Source organism: Gobio gobio, assembly GCF_949357685.1.
Source record: "Gobio gobio genome assembly, chromosome: 7".
In the NCBI taxonomy this organism is placed as follows: Eukaryota; Metazoa; Chordata; class Actinopteri; order Cypriniformes; family Gobionidae; genus Gobio; species Gobio gobio.
In genome coordinates, this window is record NC_137103.1 from 26079149 (window position 1) to 26098672 (window position 19524).

Consider the following 19524-nt stretch of genomic DNA (forward strand, 5'->3'; position numbering starts at 1 on the left):
GGTTATTGGTTTATTTGAAGCATCAACTAGAGGTCGGTCAGTCTGTCTGTCTGTCTGTTTTAATCACATTTTATGAAATCAAAGCAATAATCTGGAACAGTCCAACTCTCCTTGACATAGAATGACTCCTGGAGAGAAAGAGCCCAGTGGAGCCCGTCCTGTGCCCCGGATAATGACCTCTTCACTGCTGGACTCTGAGCTGGACCCAAGTGCAGCTGTATCACCAATACAACTGATGCCCAGAGGAGCTACAGACATGCTGCCAACACGCACAAGACTCGAGCACAATTCCTTAGACTTGAGAAAGAGAAGAAAAGGTGAGAAATACCTTAGTATGCTAATGAAGGGTATGTCTGACCTGCTGCAACCATATATAGATATACATAATAAAGGTTTATTTTTATTTTATTTTTTTAGATACTTTATTATGTATATCTATGGCTGCAACCACCACAGGGAGACAGTAAAGACTTTGTCTTACCGCGAAACGTCCGCGTTTGAAAAGGCAACTGTCCATGTATGTTCTCCTGGTGTATTTCTGACAGACTGTCTCCTTTATTCCGAAATCAAGCAGGACATCATACGTATTATCACGTACCAGTGTGATCTTAGAGGACAAAAATCAAAAAGAGTCCAATAATCCGTTCATGTTTGGTTACACAGAGCTCAACACTTAACAATTAGATACCCTAGCAAACATTATTAGACTAGCCTAATTTTGTTTTATTGATATGTAGGCTAATTATCATCAAACATTTTAAAAATGTATTTTAGCATTATAGAAATTACTTGAATCTTCCTTCTCTGCACCTTTAAAATAAATTATGGTTAATAGTCAAGTTAACGCAATCTAAAACTAAAAAATAGCAACTCTTCGTGAAATGTTTTGTCAGAGGTGACAAACTCAAATTGTGGGCCATGTTTAACAAGGTTGAAGTTAAAGGGATTGTTCACCCAAAAATGAAAATTCTGTCATCATAACTCACCCTCAAGTTACTTTCCCCCTATATGGTAGTCAATGGTTGCTCTATCTGCTTGGTTACAAACATTCTTCAAAATATCTTCTTTTGAGTTCAGCAGAACACAGAAACTCGCACAGGTTTGGAATACCTTGAGGGTGATTAAATGATTACAGAATTTTAATTTTTGGGTGAACTATCCCTTTAAAGAGATCGGCCTTCGCCTTGCCAGATACAGGCCTATTTTTTGTGTAAAATAATAATAATAATAGGCCTATTAATATTACAAATTGGTCGCAATAAAGAATTTTGGAGCTGATAAAGGTCACTATAGAGCTGCACTACAGAGGCCCAGAAAGGTAAGACATCAATAAACCTTTTAAGGATAAGCGGCACGCTGTTATGGTTTATTGGCTTTATTCATATAACCACTAGAGGGCGGTAGGCTACTATGTGAAACTGCTTGAGTATTTTTCTGAGAGGATTCCTGAGGCTGCAAATTAGCTTACACACAAATATACTTTTTTCTTTAAAAATAAAAGTTTATATTATTACCTGACGGACCACTCTGTTATCTGGCCTGTGCAGGTTGAAATTGCTGGACTGCCTGTTGACTTCATCAACAGAAACCTTCAATGCCAGGTCAGCCAGAGGACTGAAGTTATATCTCAACAAAAGTTGTCCTGTTTAATAAAAGTAAATGATGACACTCCATCATAACATTCACCAATGCAATCTGTTTGTTAATGACGTATGTACTCTGCAGTTCAAACGTTTGGCGTTGGTATGATTTATTTTTTAATGTTTTTGAAAGAAGGCTGCATTTATTTAATACAAATTCAGTAAAAACATTAGACGTTAAATATTATTACAATTTCAAATAATGATTTTCTATTTTAAAATATTTTAAAATGTAATTTATTCTGTGATGGCAAAGCTGAATTTTCAGCATCATTACTCCAGTCTTCAGTGTCACATGATCATCCAGAAATAATTTTAATATGCTGATTTTGTCCTCAAGAAACATTTATTTTATTAACAATGTGAAAATGATCAATGTGCAGCTTAATATTTTAGAGGAAAACATGATACATTTTTCAGGATTCTTTGATAAATATAGTTCAAAGAACAGTATTTATTTGAAATAGAAATCTTTTGTAACATTTTGTCACTTATTTTGTCAATTTAATGCATCTATGCTAAAAGTATTCTTATTCAAAAAAGTATAGGTTATTATTAATATTTTTAATTTTGATATTTGCAGTGTTACACCAGCTACTGTTCAAAAGTTTGGGGTTAATTATTAACCCCAAACTTTTGAACAGTAGCTGGTGTAACACTGCAAATATCAAAATATCTGTATATTATATTTCCGAGGCTAATCTGTTAAGCACTGTTTGTTAATGAGTAAGTGTTGCTTAACAACTGAGATCATGACTACATGGCTACATTTACAGTGATTCTGTATTTAGATCCTCATCTTATGACTTTAATCATAAATTATTTTTCTTACCTGAGACACAGCAGCACTGAATGAAGAGCAGCAGAATGAAGGTTGATGTCATTTTTCTTTCTTTATTTCTCTATTTCTTTGGTAACTCGCAACTGTCCTTTCTATGTGAATATATTTTCCTTCACTGCAGTTTTCAGTAAACAATCTTCCAGAGATGCGATGTTACAAGCCCTGCCTTGGATTTAACCACAAATGAAATGCTTTTGCAGTTTTAATTGAGCTCTTCATAGTGCCTGAGGATAGTGTGGTTTACTGTATGAAAATGCTAGATGATTATTTCACAATGTCTGTAATCTATTGTGGGGGTAAATATGGCACAGGTTGTAGGGAGCAGAGGTTTCTCAATGCAGAGCCAGTAGACGTGTTCAACTTAAAACAGCGCTGTCGCAGACCGATCGGTGTATGATCAAAGTAAAGCGAGAGTAGGCCTACTTCGATGTCACAGCCTACACCGATCGGTCTGCGCAGCGCCGTCAAACAAACACACCAAGGCTGAAATCGAAATTGCCCCCTTTACCCTCAAATAACTTGACAAATAGGCCATTATTTGAGAGGCCATTTGCTGTGTCCGAAACCATAGTGGACATTATCAAAACTCATTATATCCCACATTGCACTGCATGACGAGTGTGCAGCTGCTGTACACTCAACAGCTGTCTGACTTCACTCACTCAATTTCATTCACTCCTTCAAGTGAACTGTATTAGTGGACTTTAGTCCACTAGTATTAGTGGTTTAGGGGGCAATTTCGGATTCAGCCCTACAGTATGCTGTCCCAATAGACGCCATAGTGCAGGTATGACATGACTCTAGGCCAACCGGCAGTTAGCATCACACTGACTGGTTCCCTCGACAAAAACCCAATAGGATTTTTTGGATTAAAGCAAAAAACAAGCTCTGTGATCAACAAACGTTTATGATATTTGTTTTGTCCATCAAGATAATGTCCACAGATGAATACAACAATGAACTTTGAATTTTGAAGCCTAAATGCAGTTGCCAGAAGTGAAAAGCTAAAGCTAGGCTATTAATGAACTACACCACGGTACCATGACTGACATCACTAAGCTTCCGAATACTTTTTCAGTTTTTATCTAAAAACATTTTCCCAGAAAATTTGAGTTAATATAGTTTATAAGAGCACAATTATAAGCATAAAGAGGCTGTAAAAGCAGACTGAGTTTACTTGTTAGCAACTGTCTTTTTCTAGACGTAACAAAAATTAAACAATCACGAGTGGGGTAATATGTATTTTATGTCGTAGAATAAAACGTGAAAGTGTCTTGAGCTTGTGCTCAGACCTTATTTCAGCCATTTGACCAAAATCCCGTTCAAACAACCTTTTGACTTCAGGACGATGAAACTTCATGAAATTAAGGATAATACAACAGATGGATCCTTACCACATAATATTTTGCGCACCAGTGACGACAGGATTTTTTTTTGTTGAGAAATTGCAAAATTACACTTGTATTGGGTTTCAACTTACTGAAATACCTAATGATACAAATGTTAAAAGTAATAAAAAATTAAAAAAAAAAAATAACTTTAAAGCGGTTCAAATGTTGGCTTATCTTACCAAAATGTGATTATGTATAATTTATACTCTTTATTATATACATAAATGGACTATGGTGAACATATTTAGACAGTTTGTGAACCCTGTTTTGTTTTCAGACATTAATAGGCCTACCTTCCAAAAAAGTCTAGCACAAACGGTAGCTGTCAGTTACCAGTTAAAAGAACAGTCCTAGACTGTCCAGCCCTACTGGTTGTAACTTGACGTCCAGCTCCCCATGTCTTGATCTAATGGGTGGAGCTTAACCTATTAGTTTTAGGGTGTGGCTGGACCTTCAAGCTCCACCCATTACGTCCAGAGGAGGGGGGACGTCAAGCTCCACCCATTACGTCCAGAGGAGGGGAGGGGGGTCGTCAAGCTCCACCCATTGACTTTCGCAGCACGTGCACCTGCACTCGCTTGTCATGGCCAACGCGCAAACTGAGTGGAGCGGCATGGTAGGTAACTATAGTGTTTACCCTGAGTCTCGGCATTGTTTGTCACACTATTGTCAAATTAAACCACTATTAAAATATCTAGATAGAGGCAGACAGTCTAACTTGGAAAATAGCCTAGTATCAACAAGAAAGCAAGTCTGGCGTTTGCTTCGCACACGTGCAGGGTTGGAAATGGCACCTGTGAGTGTGACCTGACCAAAATGAATAAAAAGAATGCCTGCAAAATCCAATAACCTATATGAATTGTCCATGTATAAGATTTTGTCTTGTATGTTTTTATCATATATGATACAGTTAAAATCTCGCGAGTAAAAGTGCTGTTTAAAAAAATATATATATCGACACGATTGCGAATGTTTTGATACAATTCAATAAACCGTAAGCAGATATTAATTAAAACATTTAAAGTCAATAATGTAAGTTTTGACGGATTTTGTTAAATTTCACCAAAGCAGAACAGTGTGTTGGTCATGAATGAATCAGTGTTTTGATTGATTCTTTGACTCGCTTAGATGTGCTGCCATCTACTGGCGGTTTTGGTTTTATAGATAAAAGTATCATATTTTTTTTAAATTTCATATTTCTATATTTAAAATTTTTCATTTAAAACACTAATATCATACCATTATTTATGCAACTGTAATTGTACTGTACCATACACACCTAAATAATATTAGGCTATATGGGCCTATAATAATAGTGAGAATGGTTATTTATTTAATCAACCAACCATAAAACCATGCTTGTTGTTGCCTGTTCTTATGAATATGTATAAGTGGAGTTCCTTAACGCAATTTCGGGAGCAGTGAACCCATCTAAACTTTCAATTATCTGCAGCAGCATACAGCCGCATTACAGTATACTAACTTCATTTTGTATGTGTGTGTAATTTTATAGTAATTATAAGAGGGATGCCTTTTTTTCTCATTTTGAGCACCTGCCCCACCAAAATGTGTGTGCATGGCCCTTTTGAGTATTTTTTAAGCACTATTATATGCAGTGTTGGGGAAAGAGTAATGCATTACGTTACTTTTTCTCACCTGGGTTGGGCTTGTTTTTTGTTTTTATAACAAAAAGGTTGTATTTTTGGGGTATTAATTATTGGAGGTTTGCATAGTTTTCTGATTTTGCATTTCACTGATTTTATTCATTTTGAAGAATACTAAATCTTATTTGTGCAAGTGAGATTAGTAAGTACATACTCACATTTAGTCTAGAACAACAATAACCATCATGTTCACTCAGCCAGCGCACACAATGCCTCTACCCTTACTCAGGATTCTCTCAACACGAGGACAGGAGCGCTGTCAGTCAATAAAGGGGAAAACAAAGTAACTTGCATTACTTATTTGAAAAAGTAACTCAGATATTTTGTTGTAAAAGTAATGCGTTACTTTACTAGTTACTTGAAAATGTAACTCAAGTTACTTGTAATGGGTACCCCCAACACTGATTATGTGTGAGATAATTTCACTCCTTGGTTCTCCGTGATATGAAAAAGATACGCTCCTAATTTCTCTAATTTAATGTTAACAGTAATTAATTTTTTACTCCAAGGATTATTTCTCAGTGTTTGTTTTTGAGCGTAAATTTCAGTTTTACCATTCACAATCTTTAATATATTTGATACAAAAAAAAGCTATTGTGCATCTTTATCTTCATTGCCCACACAAAAGGACACAGTTCCTATTTGAACAGACATTTAATAACATGCCTCAGTAGCAAGGCATGTTTTCACACTATAGGGTGAGTTTGTCACAGTGCAATTAATTAATTAATTACCATTACAATTAAATGTTTATTTGTTTTTACAATTGCTAGGACAGATTTCTCAATACTTCGGTCACTTTTTGCAGAACTCTTTACCAATGTGAAACTTGTCACAGCAATACATTTCATATCAAAAATTCACTAAAACTACCAAAAAACTTAATTCACGTCTCAAATCAACTCATTCTTCCATAACACTAGCAAAGTATCACTCATAAAACAATGACCTGAAAACATTAACTGGTAGCATTATACAATTATTTCTTCTGTAAAATTTCTTTACAAAAAAGAAATGATCGCTCTCTACTGTTTATAATTCAATGCCATATACACTGATCAGGCATAACATTATTTCCTACTTTTGTGTTGGTCCCCCTTTTGCTGCCAAAACAGCCCTGAGTCCCTGACCCATCAAGGCATGGACTCCACTAAACCCCTGAAGGCGTGCTCTGGTATCTGGCACCAAGATGTTAGCAGCAGATCCTTTAAGTCCTGTTAGTTGCGAGGTGGGGCCTCCATGGATCGGACTTGTTTGTTCAACACATCCCACAGATGCTCGACTGGATTGAGATCTGGGGAAATTAGAGGCCAAATCAACCTCAAACTTGTTGTGCTCCTCAAACCATTGCTGAACCCTTTTTGCTTTGTGGCAGGGCACATTACTTTGCGCATTACACAAGGGAATACCGTTTCCATGAAAGGCTGTACACGGTCTGCAACAATGCTTAGGTAGGTGGTAAGTGTCAAAGTAACATCCACATGGATGGCAGGACCCAAGGTTTCCCAGCAGAACATTGCCCAAAGCATCACACTGCCTCCTCTGGCTTGCCTTCTTCTCATAGTGCATTCTGGTGCCATGTGTTTCCCAGGTAAGCGACACACAAGCACCTGACCATCCACGTGATGTAAAAGAAAACGTGTATTATCAGACCAGGCCACCTTCTTCCATTGCTCTGTGGTTCAGTTCTGATGCTCACATGCCCACCGTTGGCTCTTTCGGCGGTGAACAGGGGTCAGCATGGGCACCCTGATTGGTCTGCGGCTATGCAGCCCCATACGCAACAAACTGTGATGCACTGTGTATTCTGACACCTTTCTATCAGAACCAGCATTAACTTCTTGAGCAATTTGAGCTACAGTAGTTCGCCACATGGGACCACATGGGCCAGCCTTCATTCCCAACGAGCATCAATGAGCCTTGGCCGCCCATGACCCTATTACGCAGCGCCTGAAAAGTTCCCAGCACGCTCTCTGTACAAGCAGGTTGTCACGTTGGTTATGTTGATGGAAGTAAGCCTATTTTCAGGCGCTGTGTAATATCATTGCGCCGCTGCACCCATGGTATGGCAGCAAAGTTCCTTGATCATTACGCAGGAATTAGAGTATAGTTCCCAGCCATATCGGCCTAGAAAATTACAACTTTTCATTTTCCGTCGGCCTTAGTTCACGATGTAACTATACACATAACAACATGTAAATAGGAAAATGTTGGCGTTATTTTGTCACTTATTGAGCAGTAGGCTAGCTGGAGCCGTTTACCTCCAGTCTTTGTGCTCAGCTAGGCGAGCGGTGGGTGCGTCAGACAGAGTTATGGCACGCACGGAGATGAGAATGGTATGGACTTATCTAACTCTGGGGGATACGGTGAATAAGCTAAAGTCCCAAAAAGTTGGCTTGTTCCTTTAAGTAGTAGTGACTAAAAAAAGTAAATAGATTAGCATATTCTATTATATAATTAAATGTATAATACAAATCATAAAATGAACGAAAATGTTAAAGGTAACAATTGTTTTGACCGACAGATTTAACTTATCACTTGTGAAATAAATGACAACATAATACACATGACAGCATGCCCCAACCTGTTTATGATCAAAACCTGTATTCTGGGAACTGCTTTTCTAGTATAGTATAGTAAACTAATTTATATAGTATAGTTAACTAATGCATTAACTAATGTTAACTATTACAACTTTATTGTAAAGTGCTACCAACTTATCTAAATGCAAGTTAGTGTGGTTAATGTTAACACTTGTTAATATTGTAATGTTTGGACATTGTCCATGTCATATGAAAGTCTGTAACTGAATCAAGAACAAAAGCAGAATGAGGAACTAAGTACAGTGTTCCCACACTTTTTAATCAGCCGATTTCCACTTGTTACACCAAGTTATAGCAAAAATATGACAATGTAATTATTTTATTTAAAACGCACCACCAGAAACCTTTACGCATGTACAGCTTCACGTTTTCCACATTTTGTTATGATGTTACAGCCTTAATCCAAAATGGGTTTAATTAATTTCCTCAAAATTCTACAAACAATACCCCATAATGACAACGTGAAAGTTTGTTTGAAATCTTTGCAAATGTATAAAAAATGAGAAAATTCACATGTACACCCTCTACGCACACCATGGCAATATAATCGCCATTGACTAGTAAATGTTTTTATTTACTCGCCAGACTGATATACTGTTTTATTTAAATTAGCGCTGTCAAATCGATAAATCATGATTAACCACATCCAAAATAAATGTTTGTGTTTACATAATATGTGTGTGTACTGTGTATAATTATTATGTGTATATAAATACACACACATGTATATATTTAAGAAATGTTTTTTTACATATATTTATATATAATATAAATTATATAAATATACCGGTATATATGCAGTATATACACATGCAAATATTTCTTAAATATATACATTGTGTATTTATATAGACATAATAATTGTACACACACATACAGTCCTAATAAATAAATAATTAATATACACACACACAAACGTACGAATTCATGTTTGATATTTTAACTGAACATAGGACTGATGGTGGTGCTTAAGATATTGTTGGTCATTCGATGTTTCTGTAAAAAAATAATTTAATAGATCATATTAATTATTAATAAGTTACTTCTACTACTACTAATTCTACTATTAATAACAATATACAATGCACTAAAGACTGATGAGCTGCTGGGTTCATGAATATTAATCACGCTGTCAGCGTTGCTCAAACTGATTTGCTAAAAATCAAAACAGTAAGGTAATAGATGAGCGCCAGCCAATGAGATTGCCGTTTGCGCATTAGTCCTGCCCACTACCGCATATCTTTTGCTTCTTCTTAAAAGCTGAATAATTCCAAATGAACTCTGTTGTTTTGACAGGAAAATACAACAAAGAATATGGTTTACATGTAGCGCGTCGATTCTGTGTGGTATGTAAGACTCTCTCTCTTTGCGTGTGTGTGTGAGAGAGAGAAAGCGACGGCAAGTTGTGCGCCTTGCCGCCTTCACACTAGAGTTTACGGTACTTCAGATACAGGTACACTGTGCATCCATTGAGCTGAACTGAACTAGACAGATCGCTTGACGGAGAGTGAAACTGTTTCTCTTGAGTGTTCAGCGAGTGAAAATATATCTATGCTAAACTTATTCTTAGCATTCTTAGCCAATTAGACGTACACTGACTATCTAAGCATTTATTAGCCAATATTGTTTAGTCGCCCAGAGTGAATATGTACTCGAATTGTAGAGGATTGATGTACATAAGAGGTGTGTTAGTGAGGCCAGCAGGGGGTGCTCACCCTGTGGTCTGTGTGGGTCCTAACACCCCAGTATAGTGATGGGGACACTATACTGTAACAAGCACCGTCCTTCGGATGGGATGTTAAAACAAGGTCCTGATTCTCTGTGGTCATTAAAAATCCCAGGATGTCCTTCGGAAAGAGAGTAGGGGCTATTTGCCCAGATGCCTCTGTCCATCATGGCCTCCTAATCATCCCCATATACTGATTGGCTTCATCACTCTGTCTCCTCTCCACCAATACGCTGGTGTGTGGTGGTGGGCTTTCTGGCGCAATATGGCTGGCGTTGCATCATCCAGAAAAGCGCTACATAAATGTAACCAATTGTTATTATTAATTATAAGTATTCACAGCCTTTGCTCAGTACTTTGTTGAAGCACCTTTGGCACCAATTACAGCCTCAAGTCTTTTGAGTATGGTGCTACAAGCTTGGCACACCTATTTTTTTGGCAGTTTATCCCATTCTTCTTTGCAGGACCTCTCAAGCTCCATCAGGTTGGACGGGGAGCGTCGGTGCACAGCCATTTTCAGATCTCTCCAGAGATGTTCGACCTTCGACCCAGTCTGAGGTCCAGAGTGCTCTGGAGCACTCTTATCATCAAGGATGTCTCTGTACATTGCTGCATTCACCTTTCCCTCGATCCTGACTAGTCTCCCAGTTCCTGCTGCTGAAAAACATCCCCACAGCACGATGCTGCCACCACCATGCTTCACTGGCAGGCTGTCATGTGCCATCTGGCCACGCTACCATACAGGCCTGATTGGTGGAGTGTTGCAGAGATGGTTGTTCTTCTGGAAGGTTCTCCTCTCTCCACAGAGAAACACTGGAGCTCTGTCAGAGTGACCATCAGGTTCTTTGTCACTTCCCTGACTAAGGCCCTTCTCCCCTGATCGCTCAGTTTGGTCGGGCGGCCAGCTCTAGGAAGAGTCCTGGTGATTCCCAACTCCCTTTTACGGATGATGGAGGCCACTGTGATCATTGGGACCTTCAATGCTGCATAAATTGTTCTGTACTCCTCTCCAGATCTGCGCCTCGATACAATCCTGTCTCCGAGGTCTACAGACAATTCATTGGACTTCATGGCTTGGTTCGTGCTCTGACATGCACTGTTAACTGGGGGGGGGGGGGGACCTTATATAGACAGGTGTGTGCCTTTCCAAATCATGTTCAATCAAATTAATTTACCACAGGTGGACTCCAGTCAAGTTGTAGAAACATCTTAAGGATGATCAGTTTTGAGTGTCATGGCAAAGACTGAATACTTGTGTACTTTTTATTTTGCAAAGATTTCAAACAAACCTCTTTCATGCTGTAATTATGGAGTATTGTTTGAAGAATTTTGAGGAAAATAATGAATTTCACCCATTTTGGAATAAGGCTGTACTGGTCAAAATGTGGCAAAAGTGAAGCGCTGTGAATACTTTCCGGATGCACTGCTCATTTGATATCTTGTTCTCACAACAGGGACACTTTTCACAGAACTGCACTATGATTTGCACAGTTCTCACTCAAACATTTACTTTTTTTGTGTAGTTGCAATTTTTGCTTCAAGGATAGCTATAGTAGGCCTATGCTTACAGCAAAATAAAAAAAATCCTAATAATGGTATAACGCTATATAAAGATGCAGAGTAAATGCATAGAAGATATAGCCTAAGTGTGTTTAAGATATTGTGGTTGGAGCGTCACAGCAGAATAACTGCTCTTCTTCTCTGTCTCTGCAGCTAACAGCCTGTGGGCGTCTGAGTGTGCAAACCTCCAGCTATCTTACGTACGTCTCAAGCCATCTGGACCCCTGCTCACTGCCAAGTTACGTAAGTCTGAAAAAGAACATGGGCGTGCATCCCAAACACTGAGCTCAACTCCATCTGAGATGACATTTCACTATAAACTCCCCTTAACACACATTTATCAGTACACAGTATGGAAAGAAGTCAAAAACAGAAAGCTTATGGTTAACACTATTTTTCACTTTTGTATCTGGACACGTGCATCTCTGATGCATAAACATGGGCAATTTACATGAAAATGACTAATAATGAGAAGAAAATGATTTTGCACATTATCGTCACATGGAAATACTGATGTCCATACTTTTATTTAATTATATACACATATATTGGCACACAAGAATGAGTTAACGGGCTTTAATCAATTACAAAAATCACTATTTATGTTAAAATAGAAATATTGGTCATCTCTCTATGGTTTTCAGTGATGTGCTTTCAGACAGAGGTAAACGAAACCCTCTGAACGTCACATTTTGCCAGGTATTATTGTAGGGTAGAGTGAAGGATTCGTCCACTTGGCTCTACCCTGCTTTAGAGAACCTCCATCTGTTCTTTACATAAGATTCAGATTCAATTTCGGGATGGAGGTAACACAATGAAGTTAATGATTTTAGGCAAAATGGAAAACGTTTTTAGTAGCTGGAGAGGGGGGAAAAAAAGATCAGTGATTGTCAAAGTAGCTTATACACGTTTCAATAACATTACAACATGACAATATATTTAGCATAAACATTTATAGAGCACCCATATTAATACTGTAATGTTTGGACATTGTCCATGTCCTATGCAAATCTTAAACTGGGTATAAGAGGGATCAAGAACAAAAGCAAAATGAGGAACTCATTAAGTACAGGGTTCCCACATTTTTTGGACGTCAGGTACTAACATATTCTTAAACTACTAATAGACTTAAAGGGATAGTTCACCCAAAAATGAAAATTCTGTCATTTACTCGCCCTCATGTTGTTCCAAACCTCATGTTTCTTTCTTCTGTTAAACACAAAATAGTAGGAAAAAAAGTACTATGGAAGTTAATGGGGTCCATGAACTGTTTGGTTACCAACATTCTTCAAAATATCTCCTTTTGTGTTTCAAAGAAAAAAAATGCATAGAGGTTTGGGTGAACCCTTTAAATGAAACTTTAATTTGTGCAACTCAAAATGTCCCTCAACCAGAATGTTTCTTCATTTTTAGCTGGTGAAATGTATTTTCATGTGACAATTTTCCACATGGCCATATTTTTCAGGACTGGAAATCACAACTTTAAAATGTCCTGATATTTCAGGTTTTCTATTATTGTGGGAACCTTGTAAATAAAATAAGAAAAATTAAATGTAAATGTTTTTTTTATTAAGCATGCAGACTATGATGTACTACATACACTTAAATAATAACCAATTGGTTAGCATCACTACACAATATTTAAATGTAAAACAAACAAAAAAAGCGTTCAAAATTCATGAGGTTATTAGATATGTCTAGTACTGCATGTGTGTCAGGGCTGACTGATTCTCTCATGGGGAAAAAGTTTAACAACAAACTGGATCCATAAATGTATGAAATATATTTAATGATTAAAAAAAAAAAGTTAAGGTGAGACCTTTGTGCAAACGAGTCAGACCCTGCAAAGACACCATGAATTCTCCTTTGGTCTACAAATATTTAATATTTCAACAAATAGGCTGATGCAGCTTCTCTTGAAGATACAACTCAAACTATTAAAACAAACACTTTAGAGACAAAAATAACCTTAAACTGTCACATGAAATAAATACAAAGCAACTTCTCAATATTCACTCTCTGTTCAGTTCCACACTTTCCTTTTTCCTCAAAATACAATTCCCTTTTTGAACATGACCTCACAGTAAAACACACCATGAACCCACCTCAGGCCGTTCAAAAAAACAAAAAGAAATCAGTTTCAGAGAAATCAGTCAGCCCCAGTGTGCCTTCCAAAACACTGCAATGCTGTGGAACAGGCAAGGTTATGAAATATGGAAAAAAAGACAAATGTACCCACTTCAAATCTAGCTTATGCATATCCTTAACTTCAAACACTGTATCCTTCATTCAAGGTAAAAGTAAACATGTTATTGGCTTTAATTAATATTTCATCTAATAGTTTTCTCAGTCCTTGGTGCAAAAGTCTGGTCTGTAACATCTGGATGTTCAGCTTCATCGCGTTTCCTCTTTTCAGTCACACCACTCGTCTCTGAACACGGCCTGTTATTAGCATGGTTTGTATGCACACATGCACTCTTCTGCAGTGTAAGATTAGCGCTGGTGGGCATTGAGGGGTGGAGGAGAGACAGAGGACACGCTCACTCCGTGTAGTGCATGATGGACTCAACGTAGTTTCCAGGGAAGAGTCCTGTAGTGCCGCACATCACGCCTTCGTACCAGCCGTCATCATTCTTTTTAATGACATAGATGATGGCCCCCTCCTGGAAAGACAATTCATCTTCCTTGTCTTGCGCGTAGTCATAGATTGCCACCACTGAAAGCAAGAAAAACAAAGACCGTCACGTTACCAATGACCCATGCAGAAATCTTAGTGCCCATCATTCACAGTTCTACACATTCCCACCACTTGTGTGTTTGTGTTATCAGCTTTTTAGTTATCATATTTAGTCAACCTTGTCCTGTTTTTGTTTAGACAAGTAAATATCTGAGCATTTCAGTCTAACTTTAGTCAGTGAAAACGTCACTTTTCATCATGCTGCGTAATGGTTAAATTGATAATCCTGATTATTTTGCTCATTTATAAATCACATCGATTATGGTCATTTGATATCTATTTTTACGTTTCATCAGATCACCTAAAAGCACAAATAAAGAGAATGTCAACCCATACTATAGGCTATTTGTCATTTTAATTAACACTGTCTACATTACGAAAACTAGTCAAATAAGAAACTTCTCAAATATTAAAACTAGTTAAATGTTTTTCTATTAAAACAACAGCAAAATACTTTATATTTGTCACACAGAGGTGCAGTTATTCTGCAAACACAATCGCAAATATAGTCGAGAGATCCATGTTTGATCGCAGCAAACGGCACAAGTGGCTTGTGAAGAAACAGACTGGCTGTATGACAGAATATCTCAAATGGAGATCGCCGAACTCCAGCTTACTCGTTTGTTGGTGTTTTCAGATCATCCATGCTTCTTCCGCAGTCTTAGTCATGGAAAAAAAGGTCATCAACAAGCTTTTTTTTCATCATAGATTTCATTAACGAAATTAACACTAGTGTTTATAATATTTTTGGGATAATTTGATGAAGCTTTTAGTTGTGAATAAGATAAGTCCCATTTAACACCCGCTTCAAGCTGCAAAAACTGGCCTTTTACAAATCACAGTAATGATGTCACGGAGCACATGGTCCAAACTTTATAACAAGCGTCTTTAAATACTAACACTTACATTAATCATTTATTATAATGCACATATTTTGTACTTAAAAATACTTCTATTTTAAAAAGAAAAATACAGATTTATCTTTAATGCAGGTACATAGTGAAGACACCTAATATAAAGTTTGACACATTAAAATGTTCTGATGAACATCACTGAGCTTAATCTAACCAGCATCTTCAAAATATTTTCACTGTACCTTTCTCCAGGTAAGTTTGTGGAGCCCAGGGTGGGTCTTCTTCAGCGTAAGGGTCACTATACTCCACCACAGAAGACTCCTCTTCCTCACAGTCTTCAGGAGGAGGAGCCGGATTTTGAGTCTCCTCAAACACCGGCTCTTCTGAAGGGGGAGGTGGGGGAGGCGCATCTGAAACTGAGACAGAGTAGAGAAATGAACAGGGGACACACAAGACTCCAGATGGGAAGGCCATGCAAGCTCATGGATCCATGCAGAGAGAGCAAGAAGTCAATTATGATATGGATGGTTTACTGTGAAAAAGAAACAGTGATAAGTGTTACACTCCTAACATTCTCAGATAGACGGATGCATACACACATGAATGCACCTTTATTCGATGATTTACTTATCTGCGACGATAAAGTTGTCAGTTGTAAATGTCAGCTTGAGGGCTTTTCTTAGGAATTATTAATTTGATTAATAAAAAGTCAATTTTCACTATATTGATAAGTATTATAGTTATATTTCCATGCTTACAACAGCATGTCTTGCGTTTGTTGACAAGCCGCTTTGAGCTGAATGTGTGTATGTCTGTGTCTCTGAATGATGGAGGGTCTCATTAGAGAAGCTCAAAGCCACTTACTGGTTTCCTGTACGCGAGCCACAAAACCCGTCAGTGGAAGCTGGGGTGTGATCTGCAGTATGGTGGGGGGAGGGGGGGCCACTGAGGCTAGTCCACAAGACCACAAAAAAGCAGAGGAGGGGAGGAGTGTGTGAGCAATGAACCAAGATAAAGAAAGTGCACGTGAAAGGGAAAAACAGAAGACAGTAGGCAGTTAGTTTAGTGTGCAAACACCGTCTGACAAACAGGAAGTGGTTACCCCATAGTAGAAAGGATGAAGGGTGGATCTAAAGGTTCAAAGCCTAACCCATTTATACATCAAAGTACCACTCTAACTATGTTAATATCATTAAAGGTGAAGTATGTTGCTTCAGCGACACTAGTGCCACCTAGCGGAATTACACAAATAAAGCATAGTTTCAAACAAACTTTCAAACGCCTCTTTCGCCCATTGCGCCTCCCCCAACTCAAATCACAAATACAACATGATGGCGTGTTTCAACAGGCAAATCTAGGCTTTCAATAATATACTTTCCAGCATATTAGGAATACTTTTAGCGGTGTTGCTGCATGTCACGAGTAAGCAATTTAGACTAACGCAGTCTAGAGCAAACGCAAGCTTATAATAAACTTATCCAAACTATCTGCACTGGTTGCATGATGATGATGTGGTATTGAAGTGCGTTGCATCACAATGCTTTGTTCATGACCTGTTTAACCCTCTGGTGCTCTGTTTAGGGGTTGCATTGGTTGTCTTCCCGGTCATAAGTGACCGGACACCTGAAAATTAAACCTCCTCCACCCCAGTAAAACCAAGGCAATTTATTTTTCTTCAATAATATTGTTTCTTTTTAATTTTGTATTTTGAGATGATTTGATGGTATTTTTTAATATTTATTTTTCCGTTGAAAATTATACTTTTTTTTTTTTTATTATTGCAGTATTTCAGGTTAAAATAGAGACTAGGCCTTCAAAATATTTTTTTGAAGGCAGATTAGCGCCCTCTTTTGGAATTATTTAAGAAATCATGCAACCATGGGTGTAATCACTAGAGGTCTCAATGGAGAGGCTTGAGAATTCCCTAGTTCTGTTTTGAACAAAAAAAAAAAAAAAAAATTGGATTTGAATATATTTTTAAAAAAAATCTCAAAGAATATTTATTATAAAGTTTTAGATGTATATATCTTTGTTAGAAATATAGATTTTTTTTTCTGTGAATTTGTGTTTTTGCAGATTTCCCATTAATTTCCTATGGTGTCATTTTTGACCGAAGAGCACAAGGGGAAGTATTTTTTTTTTACGACCACTTAGCATGCTCGAATCATCCCCAATTTTTTTGTGTTTACATACCCAATGCTAGAAAAGTCACAAAGTTTTATATCATTCTGATGAAGCTGTGATTTTTTAAAATTCCAAATGTGGTTCATAGGTTCAGTTTTTCATAGGTGTGTGTGTGTGTGTGTGTGTGTGTGTGTGTGTGTGTGTGTGTGTGTGTGTGTGGATGTGTCAATATCACACTCTTGATGTTTTTGAGTGTCACCCCTTTACTGCTGTGAACTTTTCAGCATTGTGGTCGATTTGTAGATTGTACACACACAAATTCTGTGAATTTTTGTGTTTTTGCAGATTTCACATTCATTTCCTATGGGGGTCATTTTTGACCAAAGAGCACAAGTGGGAGTAATTTTTTACGACCACTTAGCATGCTCGAATCATGCCCTCTATTTTTTTTGTGTTAACATACCTAATGCTAGAAAAGTCACTAAGTTTCATATTTTTCTGATGAAGCTCTGATTTAAAAAAATTCAAAATGTGGTGCATAAGCTCAGTTTTTCATAGGTGTGTGTGTGTGTGTATGTGTCAATATCACACTTTTGATGTTTTAGAGTGTCACCCCTTTACTGCTGTGTACTTTTTTCAGCATTTTGTCCGATTTGTAGATTGTACACACAAATATTTGGTGAATTTTTGTGTTTTTTCTGATTTCCCATTAATTTCCTATGGTCAGTCATTTATGACCGAAGACAATGAACGCTACTTTTTTTTAACGACCAATTAGCATGCTCGAATCATGACCCCAATTTTTTGGTGTGTTTACATACCTAATGCAAGAAAAGTCACCATGTTTCACATCATTCCGATGAAGCTATGATTTTTTTTAATTTTCCGGTCATAAATGACAGAAGAGCACCAGAGGGTTAATTCATCTTTAAAGGTCTAAATGCAGTGAATTTTGGCAGTGAACTTCTGTAACCAAAGCTGAATATCTTCTCATTTAACGTGTCAGCTATGGTCCCAAACCGGCTAAAACCCCTCTGGCTCCGCCTGCTACAGTAGTCATGCCCCAAACTCTCGCTACAGGTTGAACTGGAAAGAGACTGACAGATTTGAGTGGATCGTTTTGATGGTGCCTGAAAGGCTCAACGTTTACACTTTTGAAGGAGATAAACCCCTGTTTGGCATACAAATAGTAGTCAGTGAACAATAAACTGGATTATGAGAAAGAAATTTAACAGAAAACATTTTCACCTTTAAGAACATAAGAAATATTACTACAGAAACAAAAATTAATGTGCAGAGATATGTGTCAAATAAAAATGTTTAAAAAGTAAAATGCAGTTGGGGGGGACGGCCTATGAGGCATTCATAATCTTAAAGAACTAATTAAACTGCCTTTGACAAATAAGCAGAACTGGATGTTTTGACTTCCTTTTTGGGACGTGAGGTATGAATAGTGAGAGCGGTACCTTGGTTCTGATTGTAATACGGCCCTCCGTTCTGCTGGCTGGAGGGCATGGAAGTCTGACCCATGATTGACGGCGGCCGGCGATATGGCAGCGAACCTCCCACTGCGGGTGTGATCTGTCTGGGGACGGGCCTGTTCATGCTGTAGAACTGAGGAACACCTACATGAACAACACACAGCCATGAGAGACAAAAGAATGACTGCAGACTGAACACAATTTCTGAGAAACATCACCGTTTTTACAGAGTTAAAAATAAATGAGAAGAGTGTTAGCGGTCTAGAGTCAGACCATTTAAGGACAAGCATTTTTCCATAAAGATCAAATGGATCAATGGCCAAAGCAAGCATGAATGTCATCATCTAAACTGATCTGGACTAAGGAGGTTTTCACACTAGCCCCCTGTTTCACAGGCAAGGCTTAAGCCTAGTCTCAGACTAATGCATGTTTGAGCCATTTTAACTGAAAGCAATTTTGTCTCAAGATGCACATTCTGTGAAAGGATGTTTTTACATAGATTTTTTTTTTTTTTTTCTAAGGCATGTTTATAAAAGCTACTTAAATATCGTAATTGAACTAGGGCCTAATCCTGGCTTAATCTAAGCTGTTTGTGAAACGAGGAGATCTTAGTTTGGACCAAAATTGGATTCATTTGGTTGGTGTGAAAGACATTTTCTTCTCACAATCATTATTGATACGTTCTGGAAATGCTGTACACACTGATTGTGTTAGGGGTCAAATTGACCCCCCATTGAGAGCAAGGTAAAAAACAAAACATTTATTGTAGCTAGACAAACACTAAAAATGAAACTGTAGAAGAAAAATGTAAGACTCAAAAGTTTACTCAACTGAAATCTGAAAAGGTTTTTTTTGTCTTGCTACATCTTACTATTATTTTTGGCAAATTGCATGGAAACCAAT

General features: G+C 37.6%; 2 protein-coding genes across 9 annotated transcripts in view; both read right to left on the reverse strand.

Annotated features, from left to right (window-relative positions):
* Nucleotides 1-78: 78 nt before the first annotated feature.
* LOC307129840 (secreted phosphoprotein 24) lies at nt 79-2524 on the reverse strand (the record flags this gene model as incomplete). Its single annotated transcript, XM_079822606.1, has 4 exons — nt 79-297; nt 482-607; nt 1515-1642; nt 2473-2524. 4 exons carry the CDS (start codon nt 2522-2524, stop codon nt 79-81), a joined length of 525 nt encoding a protein of 174 aa, XP_079678732.1.
* A 9387-nt stretch (nt 2525-11911) lies between these two features.
* Nucleotides 11912-19524, reverse strand: part of abi2a (abl-interactor 2a) — a 55011-nt gene continuing 47398 nt past the window's right edge. For 4 of the 8 annotated variants that reach the window (XM_079822205.1, XM_079822201.1, XM_079822204.1 and 1 more), the window contains 4 exons: nt 18607-18765; nt 15881-15967; nt 15259-15432; nt 11918-14141 (listed from right to left, as the gene is read on the reverse strand). In XM_079822205.1, coding sequence (XP_079678331.1) covers nt 13966-14141; nt 15259-15432; nt 15881-15967; nt 18607-18765 — 596 coding nt within the window. In that variant the 3' untranslated portion in view covers nt 11918-13965. Of the gene's footprint in view, nt 14142-15258; nt 15433-15880; nt 15968-18606; nt 18766-19524 lie in introns of all 8 variants that reach the window. The other 4 variants (XM_079822207.1, XM_079822203.1, XM_079822202.1 and 1 more) reach the window with 2 other exon arrangements.